The sequence below is a fragment of the Dermacentor silvarum genome, chromosome 11 (genome assembly GCF_013339745.2).
Source record: "Dermacentor silvarum isolate Dsil-2018 chromosome 11, BIME_Dsil_1.4, whole genome shotgun sequence".
NCBI lineage: Eukaryota > Metazoa > Arthropoda > Arachnida > Ixodida > Ixodidae > Dermacentor > Dermacentor silvarum.
Genome location: NC_051164.1, coordinates 20,377,736 through 20,390,701, shown reverse-complemented (window position 1 = coordinate 20,390,701; position 12,966 = coordinate 20,377,736). Strand labels below are relative to the sequence as shown.

The following is a 12,966-nucleotide window of genomic DNA, read 5'->3' as shown; positions in this document are numbered from 1 at the left end:
CTTCGAATGTCTCCTTCGGTTGTCTCATGGGTTATCTTGTTTTTGGCTCCGTGTGTTGGTTACGTTACAGTGGCTAGAATGGGCCACTGTAGTTACGTGCATTCTTTTCATTTTACACGGAAGGGCCTGTCGCGCACACGTTCAGTCTTTACCCATCTTTTTTGGTCAAGTTCTTCTGTGTACATACATAGCCGCTTTTCAACAATATCGTGTGGACGCCTTATTTAGCGCTGTTTTGTCAAACAAGAACATTTCACCAACGTCCAAGTTTTCTCGCTACCGAAAATGAAGAAAGAGCGCTTTCGACGGTGGCGCCACGTGACGTCAGTCGTGGGTGCACCATTCGCAGCGGCGGCGGCGAGCTCCGCGTAGGCCGGCTGAGCCAAGAGCAAGACGTCCGCGTTGACCCCTCGGGGACGTCTGCTCGAGCGGCGGCCACCACCAGTGGAGAGTCGACGCGATGCCGGTCGAAGTGGTGCAGGTGCAGCCATTCGAGGGCCAAAAGCCCGGCACCAGCGGGCTGCGCAAGCCCACCAAGACGTTCATGCAGCCAAATTACACGGAATGCTTCATCCAGTCAATCTTCGACGCGCTCGGACCCGAGCTGCAAGGCTCCACGCTCGTCGTGGGCGGCGACGGACGCTACTTCGTCAAGGAGGCCACAACGACGATCATTCAGATGGCCGCCGCAAACAAGGTTCGTGTACTGGCCCACGTCTAGCCGGCGCGCGGGAATTTTCAAGTGCCGCGCTTCGTTGGCATGTTTAAATGCCAGCTAATCAATCCCGATGCGCGTTTGTTTACAAGCTCGGCAGCGCGCGGATGCTGTCGACCGGTAGACCGGCGAATAGCGCCTAGGTGTGCGCAAATAAATGCCTCGCAATCAACGCGCACGTACCACTGACCACGTATACAAGCCTCTTAAAGAGAAGCGGGAAATCAAATGTCATGCACGCAATTATGCTGCGGCTGCGCGATGACAGGTTGCGACGGTCGAGCTTGAAATGTGTACAGTTGCGTGTGTACACACGTGACGCTCTACGTGATTTTCAGACTGGTCACGTGACGCATACCGGCGCGTCCTTGGTCGTCTGTCAAGGCCTTGTGTCGTGTAATTGTGTGTGCGGCGTTAATACGATTGTTGTGGCTTCTCCAGCGATATATGCGCGATATTGATAGGAGCGGCGCCGAGAGAGTGTGCCGTCTCGTTTCGGGTTTCAGTTTATTTTGTTCGAGACTGTTGCGAGATAAAAGGGCTGCGGAAATGCCACTGTTTCCCCGTCACCCAGCTATGCCACCAGTTCCCGTGTTCCGGTGTTTGTATTCTTAGAAAAAAGAAAAAGAAACACTACCAGTTTCAAATCTTGCCGATTGTAGGCGTAGACACTTCTGTCGACGTTTTACGTGCCAAGTATGCGCACCGCCATGTCTCATCATTTCACGGTAGTGACTTTACATTCAACCGCCATCGGATGCCGCCATATCGCAGCCGGCCCGGATCACCTGGATTCGAACCCGCGACCATATGCTTTCCAGCAAAACTCCATCCGCGAAACGAAAGAAGTTGCACCTTGCATCGATGGCTCCTGAGACGTCATAGCAGCCGTTATATCCTTATTTCAGCCTAAGCATCAACAAGCGTACGTCGAGGCTCGGCGGCTCCTATCTAAATAAACGGGAACGGAGAAATCGGTTTTCTCGGCAACCACTTAACCGAATTTGATGAGGTTTGTTACATTTAAAAGAAAAACTAGAAAGCTAGTGGCTGTGCAAAGCAGATTTTTTATGTGAGCCGTCAAATTTCCAATAAAAGTTTCAGAAAGCAAAGCCATCAAGTTTACAACTCTAACTCAGCAGCGATCGAATAATGATATCGCAATTCTGTCAACTATGCCTAATTATATATCTGAAACGGACAAAATGATGTATTGTACACCCCTTTGAAGTATGCCGCTAATTTATGAGTTGTACTTCACGTAATCTGTAAATTCATAAATCAAATTTGTCCGCCATAGATGTTCGTACGCGTGCTGGTTACCGATCTTTAATATCTGCATTTGGTGCACAGTTCATCATCAGCAGCAGCAGCCTATATTTATGTCCACTGCAGGACGAAGGCCTCTCCCTGCGATCTCCAATTACTCCTGTCTTGTGCTAGCGTATTCCAACTTGCGCCTGCGAATTTCCTAACTTTATCATCCCACCTGGTTTTCTGCCGTCCTCGACTGCGCTTCCCTTCTCTTGGTATCCATTCTGTAATCCTAATGGTCCACCGGTTATCCATCCTACGCATTACATGACCTGCCCAGCTCCATTTCTTCCGCTCAATGTCAACTAGAATATCGGCTATCCCTGTTTGTTCTCTGATCCACACCGCTCTCTTCCTGTCTCTTAACGTTACTCCTAAGATTTTTCGTTCCATCGCTCTTTGTGCGGTCCTTAACTTGTTCTCGAGCTTCTTTGTTAACCTCCATGTTTCTGCCCCATATGTTAGCACCGGTAGAATGCAATGATTGTACACTTTTCTTTTTCAACGACAGTGGTAAGCTCCCAGTCAGGATTTGGCAATGCCTGCCGTATGCACTCCAACCCAATTTTATTCTTCTGTAAATTTCTTTCTCATGATCAGGGTCCCCTGTCATGATCAGGGTCTCCTGGTATTACGGGCTTCTAAACTTGGTACTACTATTTTTAAATTATTATTTTTGTAATTTACCGATTTTCGAAATTTTTGTAAAAGAAATTCAAGTCCCTAAATCAAAATTCCGCTTCCTATATAGTCCCCCGAATTTAACTTTCTCTCTCAAATACAATAAATTTTATTCAAAAATTGGTCCAACGGCTGTCTCATAAAAGCATTTCTGCGCTTTACATGTGTTTCCGTAGGCAGCATCGGAGTGGACCCCGAGCTGCAGTCGATCACCCGCTGTAGTGGCTATGGCGGTGTGCCCGAGGGCGCGGGTTCGAATCCCAGTCGTGGCGGTCGCATTTCTGGGGGTGAAATGCGAAAGACGCCGTGTACCGTGCATTCGGTGCACCTTAAAGAACCCCGGGTGGTCTAAATTTAATTCGGAGTCCCTCACTACGGCGTGCGTCATAATCAAATCGTGGTTTTGACACGTAAAACCCCAGAATTTTATATAGCTTTATTGCAGTCGATCAAAAGGGAAAGGCGATCAGAACTATATACAGAACGATGAGTTAATGATGTATTAGCAATCCCACACTCCTATTTGATAGAAACGCCACGTAGCGCGGCCCGCAATGAGCAATGCGTATTAATGAATGTGGCCCCTCGTGCACTTGCGTATACGCCCCCCCCCCCCCCCCCCGACTTGCAACTCTTGTACAGTACTACAGATGGAAGACACAATGCCTGAGCAATTTCTATAGACCGCAGACAAGTGCTTTTTTTTTACACCTGTAAACGATTCCATACGCCAGGAGTAGGCTCACTGAAATGTACAAAGTCGTGGCGATCGAGGTAGTGCCGTAATCCGGATTTTGTTGTCGCGTCTATTCTGGCTTGCAAAACCTTCTCTTACGGTAACAGTGGCTGTAAAGTCGCAATTTCGCCCAAAGGGCGAAGCGTCGATTACGAGAACAAATTTTTGGACAGCTATACAAAGTAAGGATAGCAGTTTTATCGGCCGTATAAACTTGCAAAACATTCGCTTACTTAACTAAATTAACAAGCACGGTGTCACGCGCGCACAGGCAAACGTGAACACGTGATTCCACATCTCGTTCGATGACCGCGGACACTCGCTGTCAAAACGCTGGCGTGAGGAAATAGCGGCAGGGGGCGGCAGCGAGCGAATTGACCGTTGAGCTGCCTCTCCTTCAACGCGAACTAAACGGCCAGAACACAGCACACACGAACCTATCAGCCCTCGGCGCGCCTATAGACACTGTACCCATCGCAGACAGGGTACATAGTTTAAGAGTAAGATATAGGGCCCGCGCGGCCGTGCTCATCGTCGCCACACGCAGCCGCCGCCGGAGTGGAAACCCCCTCGTTTTCTCACTGATATTTGCCTTTTGACTTGGGAGGCGAAGGCGTCTCGCGTGTTACGGCACCCCGCAAAACAGCTGGTGTTGAACAGATGCCGACCGCATATGTGCACCTGGACATGATGGAAGTCACGCGAATTTCTTGGAGTGGGGGTTCACCTTTTTGGGAGCTCCGTGCGCGCAACGTTTGCTTTCTAAGCGATCTCGAGAGACGGTGAGGCGCCGGCGTGTTCTAGTAGGGCAGCCGCCCAATGACGTCACAAAACCCGGCTACCTCTCGCTTATATGCGTCCCGTTACGACGTATAGCATTTCAGAACCGGTATGTCGCGAATTTTTTATTGTTTCCCGTTCATGGTTGCCTGACGCAACCTGTTGTTCTCACTGCGCAGTGTTGGTGAGCTGCACTGTAAATTAATGATGATATGCAAAAACTAAACACATATTGAAGATTTGTCGCAAATATCTTGAAACACTTCTGATCGAACATATGCTGCAATTTCGCAGAATATGCGTAAAGTTTTTTTTAGTAAAACGACTTGGAAGGTATACGGCTGGGTGTTTTCACTTCTGCCATTGTTCTTCGCAATGTTTCACATCAGGCGTTATTTCAAGCAGAAGGATATGGGTGCTTTCAAGTATGCTAGACACGAAATACTTGATGTTCCATACATGACCTTCCAGAGAGTTCTCGCGTGGAGTCCGCGTTCTGCAAACTTGACAGAACTCACTCAGGAATTGAAAATCCTTAATCCGCTCTGCAGCAGTACGCTTTTAACGCGATAGCGTTAAGGGCCCCGTATCGCAAAAAAAAAAAAAAAAAAAAAATCCGGTGTCGGCGCTGACCGTCGCTTGGCGAAAAAAAATTTCCGAACCACAACCACGCAGGCCCTCCGTAGACACTAAAGTACTTATTCTACCACCGAAGTTGCTCACACTTTGTCCTACATTCTTTACAAAGTTATTCCTCGGAATTTTGAGAATGACAGCCCACAAACAAATGTCGTGAAACAAAATACCGACAGCGCATGCCTTTTATGTTAAATCTTCTCAGACTGAAATATTAAAAGTGCGAAACAATAGCAGAAGATCGGCCCAAAGCAAGAGGCCGCGTTTCTACCAGAAAGCGCGCTTTCGTGTTCGTGCAGCGTTTCCCGGTAAACATCACGGTTACATAAGCTGCAGTTGCCGGGAAGCGTGAGAAGCAGTCAAGGATCTTTGAATGCTATCGCGTTCCACTCTTAAAGGCGAAGCTTAAGCGTCCTCCAAATTATTAGTGATTCTGAAGGTAAACAAATAAATTATTGCCGCCTGGAAGGGGTACTATCGTATTTCTCCGTTTGTGTCTTAACTATATGCAGCACACGTTCACGCGTGCTACGCGCTCGAAAGACGCGCAAACAGCGCTAATCTGGAGCACTCGGGATTGCACGCGACGATGTCAAGAGCGACGGAAGGTCAACGTGAACCGCGCGGCCCCTCTCTCTGGCGCCTTGCCCGGACGCGCCTGAAGTTGGCGCTGTCTCTTGTCTGTCAAGCATGGGCGGATTGTGACCAAAGTGCGACGGCTTTTGTTACACAGCATATATGCGTTCGCCGTGCATGCCAGAACGGCTCGCGAACCTGTTGTATACGCGAGTCCCTTCACACTATATCGTCGTTATAGCCACCATATAGTTTCGCTTCCTCGTAACACGTTAAGCTGCAGAACCTTTTCTTCAAAACTGAGAACAGACTGGAGTGATTGCGATGCCTCTCAATGAATATGTTCCTCAAAATGGATTTTGAAAGGACATACTGGCGCAGATATAAATAGCGCAATGTTCACTTTCCCAATTCAACAAGTTTTCCATCAGCTGGGGCAGGTGCCGATATCAGCGTTTCGGTTGTTGCTCATTTGTCTTCAGGCGTTGCAGTTGTGCTAACCCTAAAGTGTTGGCGTCTGAGAAAGGTGCTCTTAAGCGATGAAGTAAAATTGTGCTGTTTCCACTCACTGTGGTAATCGATGTCATGCGAAGCTTTAGGACAGGAAAGAGCGTCACTTGCAACTAGTTTATTGAAAGTAGATAGGATCACATTTATAGGAGAAGGTGGTCATGTGCGCACGTACGTATGCGCACGGTACTCAGACAGAGTATGCATTGTTATCCATCCTCGCTTACAACTCACTTGCAAGCGACGATCGTCACTTGCAACTATAGTTTATAAATAAACTAGTTGCAAGTGTCGCTCTTTCCTGTCCTAAAACTTTTTTCGGTCCTTGGTTGCGTCTTTGCAGAAGAAGTTATGCGAAGCAATTTGCAGGCTAACTAAGCCAATGCCTCCAGGAGGCATTGACTAAGCATTGTCGGGAGTTCTGCAAAGCGTCACCAAGTGGACCAACGTCTTCCTCTAAATTGAGTAGCTGTGTCTGTGACAGCGGCAAAGGCTTGATTTCTAGCCAGCCGTTCGACGCGAACTTACGACATGGCAATCGTCCAATGGCTGGCCTCTATGAGCTGTCGCACGGGTCTATGACGCCATAGAAGGGGGCCTGAAAAAAAGAATGAAAAAAAAAAAACTGCAGGAAAGAACGAGCGACCTTTCGGGATTGTGTGCATCCCGGTCGCATGGGGCAGAATAATACATTGCTCGCGTGATTTCACGGCAGCATTTTCTACACATCGCGAACGGTTCTTTCCCCCCACCTTCTTTTTTCTTCTTCTCCCTTTTAGCGTGTTCAGGAAGTCCTGCGCAGTGCCACTTTAAGTAAAGTGTAGTATTTTAATTAAGTACAGTGCAACACAAAGGCCTACCCCAGAGGTAGCACCTCTTCTCTGACAACAGAACCTCCTAGCACTTCATATTAATTCTTCATCCTTTTAATTCTAATTCCTGATTTCAATTTCTGAACACCCGCGATTGCTTCATGTTAATTCCTCGTAATAATCTTCGTCCGTAACGGCGTGTGTGGTCGTTTGTGCCCGTGCCGCCATTTTTTTTTTTTTTTTTTTTTTTTTTTTTTTTTGCTGCTGCCGAACGAAGTGGAGAAATTGCACCGTGCCCTGGAACGCCGTTCGGATACTGCGAAGCGATGATGATGATAAAAGCTTTTATTGAAAATAAGAAAGTAAACCTTGGGTTACGGGAAGATATGGTCAGGTCCCTAGTCCGGGACACCGTTGGCAAAAGCCGCTGCCCGTGCTCTTTCGATGAGTGCATTGTGCATGATCAAAACATACTGCGAAGCGAAAAGCGTAGTTGCTATGCACAGCCAGCGTTCCGTTTCCGGCACCACTCCAGAACGACGCCGCGCTGTATATGCGCACGAAGTTTGGCTTGCCGAAGTGTCCCATTGTGGCCGAGCCGCACTCGTCCCGTTTTAGACTCTTTAAGTGCAGCGCTCCGTCATAATTTGTTTATTCGCGACAACGACAACGAGGAGCCAAAATAGACGTGATAAGAAGCTGTACGTATAGGCGCCTCCTTGAACTGGCGACCGGGGCCTATCGCGCAAGCCCGCTGCTCTGGCGTCGGTGTTCTGCTTCCGATAACGAGGTCCAGGGTTCGATTACCGCCCGCGGTGGCCGCATTACAATTGAGGATAAAAGAGGAAATGCGCGTGTGTTGTAGTTCCGGTGCCCGTCAGAACAACGTCACGTGTCTCGATCGAAGGACCTATCCCGTGACTGGACCTATCGTCGGTGTGTGTACGAGGGTCCCTTTAAAGCGCCAAATCAATCAATCAGATTGGGAATTGATTTAGCCAAGCGATCAAGTATTTTGTTTCCAACTCGGTAATAACTCCTTAAAAATGTAATATTATGACGTTGTAGTGATCGACAGTGAAGACTCGCTCTGCTCTTTATTGGGCGACCTTGTGCACATAAAAACGAGCAATTAACGCTCGAAGCACAGGGATATCGTCGAAATCTGTACTCCACTATATACAGGGTTTCCGAACTATCAATTAAAGATATGCAAATGTCACGTAACTGAACAGAACCGAGGTAATGTTGTTTGCCGTCGCTTGGAGATAGATTATTTTCTTTTGCATTCCGCCTAATCACATAATTAGGCTTAATTAATTAATCAACTTCTCAAATATTATAGTTAGATGAACAGTGTAAATGAAAAAAAAATTGTAGAGCAGCATGGAAAACTCCCCATACAGCTGATCTGTTGCTCAGTGCGGGCTACATAAATGTGTTTTTCCGAGCGTGAAAGAAGCTCGCGAATACACGCAAAATTTCCGCGTGACTGGCCGCTCGAGGCACTTTGCGTGTATTCGCGGGCTTCGCCGTCGCTTAGGTATAAATACTTTACAGGCTATACAACGATCCTTCGCACTCTCTGAAGAGTCATGTGCATGCGAAGAAACTATGCTTGCTCCTAATGCCCCATTTGTGCTTTTCATAAACAACGCTTCATAACGTACTATGTAATGAGAGAAAATTGCTTACTTTAAGAATACTAGGATGTGAACATCGTTTTATATTAATTGTGATAACGGTTGTTTAGTATTGGAAAACTATTCGATATTCGATTCGCTTCTGGCCCTATTCGATTCGTATTCGATTCGGTCTCAAAAATCACTTTCGCACAGCCCTAGCGGAGCGAGTTACGAGTCGGTGTACTCGTGAACTGAGTATGCCGACATATGCACAGATAATACCACTGTCGCACCAGACTAATTAAGCAAGGACGCGTATTCATAAAGGAAAGGTGTGACGAAAGGAGATGAGAACAACCGTGTTCGGTTCAACCTCGCGTCATTGCTGCCACGCCAAACACAGCGCAGTGAACCGCTGCGCATCTAGTGCGTTTGGCTTCGCGTATGCCGTCGTATTTTTACAAACAACAGGCCATTCCACTCTTTACGTTCCTGTGTCACAACACGTACCTTTTCCGGACTGCTGCTTCCGAGCAGGAGCTCGTAAGAGTCCAGGCTCCTCCAACTGACTGACCACCCTTGACTGTTCGGACCTGTGGGCGTCTGTAAAGCTGGCTCTTCCGCACACGTAGTCTCATTAAGGAGAAGCCCACTTCAGTGACATTCTTCGTTTTGCAACAGACTTTTAGGTAAATACTTAAAGGTGATGGTCTACCGGTTGATCGGCCACATGGGTTCGTTAATGTGTAAGTTATTACATTTTTAGCTGTAGAGTGGTGGTAATTAGGTTATTTTTAGGTAATTGATTACTGGTAATCAGTCAAGTTTTTCGTCAACTAAGTTGTAACCAGCATGGTTCTTAAGCGGTCTCTCACCAGGCCTCATCGGAAATTTTGGGTATTTATTTCCGTTATGCAATACTAGAGATTGTGGCTTGGGGAAATTTCGTGGTCAGGATTGTTGACGATGGAGACGGGAAGGTGGTTCCATTCGGCGGCGGTCGTCGGCATGAACGTATCAAAATAGTCTAGTACGGCAGTTGGGTATGCGCACATTAAAGGGACACTAAAGATACAAATTATGTCACCTGTATTGGTAACTTGTTCTTCCACAATACCAAAAACACCGCTCTCGTCAAGAGAAGACGCTTGGTAATTAAGCCAGAACCAGGCGCCAAAAGCACATACTGCACCAACTCGCCGTGACGTCACACATATTGACGGCGTCTCGTAGGGCCTAGGTGACTATCTTTCGGCAAAAATTGACTGCATTGTATTCTAGAGGTGCCGAGGACTGAACATGGCAAGTTTAGAAACTTTCACTGAGCCAACGCGGTCCAAACGCGAAAAAAAAAAGATACTTTGAAATATATGACGTCACACTGACCAATTCCGGCGTTGGGGTTTCGGCGCGAAATTCAAAAAATGAAACTTTGACCTTCATTTCTCTTTTAATAAACAACGTATTATCGCGAGCTTAACGGCAGTAGAGTTTTCAAACAGTACATTAACACTCTACACTGGTTTAGTATTTTGCTTTAGTGTCCGTTTAAACTGGTGGTCCACGCGCGAGGAGGTGTAAGAAGCCGGGACGAACAGGTCTTGTTTCAGTTGAGGGTTTGTGAAATATATCTTATGGAAAAGACATAGCCGGGCAGTTCGCCTTCTAACTGCTAATTCTGGTAGGTTCAGTTGAACTTCCATGCAGAAACACTTGCAGTGCCCTACTGTACCGTACTCTGAAATCCTTAACGTTTGTCTGACATACAGGCGCTGTGACCCGGGCGCGAAATTTCAAAAGGGAAACTTCGCCGGTCTCACTCTCTGCCGATAACCAAACTTTCTGCTCCTAATAAAAACCAATCGTCTCTTGAATAAATAGTTCACCAAACGAAACTTTTGTGTTGCTATATTTACAACGTTTTATAATATGCATGCGCTACGCACCACATGTTTTGCCATATTTCATTGACACCTTGACATAAAGCGTTGAGTCACTGGACTTCGCTTGCGCGCCGCATTACATGCCAGTTCACATTCTTTGGAAACGGACTGTCAGACTAATGACTTCATCAGATGGGAATACGCCATATGCGCCGCATATACTGAACATTATGCGTTCAATTCGCGACTCTAAAACTGATATTTTACTGCATACAATACTTAATGCGAGCATTTGTTTTCATTGTGTATATCTTGTTGTACCTAAATTTAGCACAAGACAAGATCAACAGAATAAGCTCAATTTCCCGAGAGTTTATAGTAACTATGGTCGCCGGATAATCTCATTCACTGGTGGTTAAATATGGACTTACTTCCATGTGGATATAATATAGTCCCCGACAAAATGTGTACCTCGTGGGGTCTCACACGGGCTCTTGGGACAAAGGAACAACACAGTAGTGCAGACAAACAAAAGGGCATTTATTGCACCTTTCATACACTAATGCACGCTATAGCCGAATTACTACCCATAGAACATTCACATGGGCGCGCGACAAATCGAGGAAGTCGGACTCACCGCGACCGGATAGCGAGCGAATACGTACGCCCCATACTAGAAACCACCGTCTAATCGTTCACGTGTACGATCACGCGAACGGTGGCGATTTCGAACGATCCGTGTTCGTCCATTCCGGTGTCGTGCTCCTAAGCCTTCTAGGGACGGTCCCGCGAAGCGGGCTGGCGCACGTTCGAAGAGTCCGTGCGTGCTGCTCGCCGACCCCACGCCGAAGAGGAAGCATAGAATAAAGACCAACGTTGGAGGAAGCGCATTCTCCCTTTTGTGCCCAAGTAATCCCGCCGTTAGGTGGCGATAGCCGCGCAACACTAGCGCCATCTCTGCCGTAAAGCCACGCGGCGAAGCCGGATTACAGGAGACGGGAGCCATGCAAGGAAAACCACATCAGGGGATGCGTGAGAGTCGCGCATCCCCACAACCTTGCTTGAAAATGTATTTTATATGTAAACAGTACACCCTGTAACGTTATAAGTAGAAAACGCATGTGTACTTTACAGTGTGTTGTTTGCACAAACATGTACAGTCGCGAGCAAAAGTTTGTGGACCATAGGTGCCAGGATTTTTTTTTTCTTCGCAGCCTGGGCATTCCGGCTGAAACCAAGAGTGCACGCCTACGTGCACGTGTTTGACCAATAGCAACGTATTAAGCCAATTCGAGGCCGCGGGGCTGTGCTTGAATATATTTAATTTTTTTTTGCTGATGCCGTGGTCTCTAAACTTTTGCTCGCGACTGTACATATTTTTCAGTGAATCGTATTGCGTAATGTGTCTATTCTGTGGATCTGCAGCTAGCCAAATGACTATGGATGCAGATGCCTCTATCACCACTTATTGTGTATATTGTTTTTTCTTCCTTTCTTTTTGATAAAATATACATTTTATATGATATATAGTGCAGATCGTAGTGCCTGTCTTTGTATATACAGACGTGCATATTTGTATGCTGTCTGCTCTGCGCAGGTTTCGCACATTATAGTGGGACAGAACTCTCTGTTCTCCACTCCGGCCGTGTCGTGCGTGATACGCAAGCGCAAGGCTCTGGGAGGCATCTTACTCACCGCCAGCCACAACCCTGGAGGCATCGATGCCGACTTCGGCATCAAGTACAACATCTCCAATGGAGGTAATACGCGTGCCCAAAGTGCGAGGGTGTTCAGGGTATATATTGAAAATAAACAATAAATCATATTGGGCCGGTGTATTACATGGTGTCCCAATTATCATGGATCAAGATTTTAAAATATGCAAATTACGTGTAGCTGGACAGAACCAAGGTAATGTTGTTTGCCATCGCTTGGAGATACTCGAATTATTTTTTCCCATTCCGCCGAATTACATAATTAGTCTTAATTAATGAATCAACTTCTCAAATATTATAATTAGATGAAAAGTGTCAGTAAGAAAATTGTAGAGCAACATGAAGAACTCCCGATGCAGCTTTTTGTTGCTCAATACGCGTTACATAAAAGTGTTTCTCTGAGCGTGAAAGGAGCCTGCGAATACACGCAAAATTACCACGCCTGCCCGCTCGAGGTACTTTGCGTGTATTCGCGGGCTTCTTGTATTCGTAGCACTGGCAAGACGACGGCGCTGCATAAGCACCCGCTGCCGCGTGCAGTGAAAGAGCAAGGCTTGTCTGTATGTGTGGCCAAACATGCCTAGACGCACCTAATCTCTGGCCCAGATGATGATTTAATGGCATCTCCTTTGAACCGGGGCAGTGACAAATAGCCACCTGGCCTGCTTGATTTAATCAGGTATGTTATACATGTTTGTTATATCTATCATTCTTGTATACATTTCATTAGTCTTTTTTTTTTCTTCCTCAATATCTACCTTGTACCGCTACCTATGACTGTAACAGATCAAATGAGGTCGTAACAATCTCTTCCCTGCTTTTTCTTCACCAATACTCTAAGCGTCCCTTGCGTCCCTTGCTTATCTCGACTGCTGACTGGTTGATGCTTCTGTCCACTTTAAACCCAAGCGCTTCTGGAAGGTGTACGTCACAGGGTGAATCCCTCCACATTCCATTAGGATGTGTTGAGTGGTCTCCGGATC

At 46.8% G+C, this 12,966-nt stretch overlaps 1 protein-coding gene across 1 annotated transcript in view; it reads left to right on the top strand.

The window, feature by feature from the left end:
- The first annotated feature begins 340 nt into the window (after positions 1 to 340).
- Positions 341 to 12,966, top strand: part of LOC119433611 (phosphoglucomutase-1) — a 31,624-nt gene continuing 18,998 nt past the window's right edge. The window contains exons 1-2 of the mRNA XM_037700865.2: positions 341 to 697; positions 11,866 to 12,028. Coding sequence (XP_037556793.1) covers positions 461 to 697; positions 11,866 to 12,028 — 400 coding nt within the window. The 5' untranslated portion in view covers positions 341 to 460. The remainder of the gene's footprint in view (positions 698 to 11,865; positions 12,029 to 12,966) is intronic.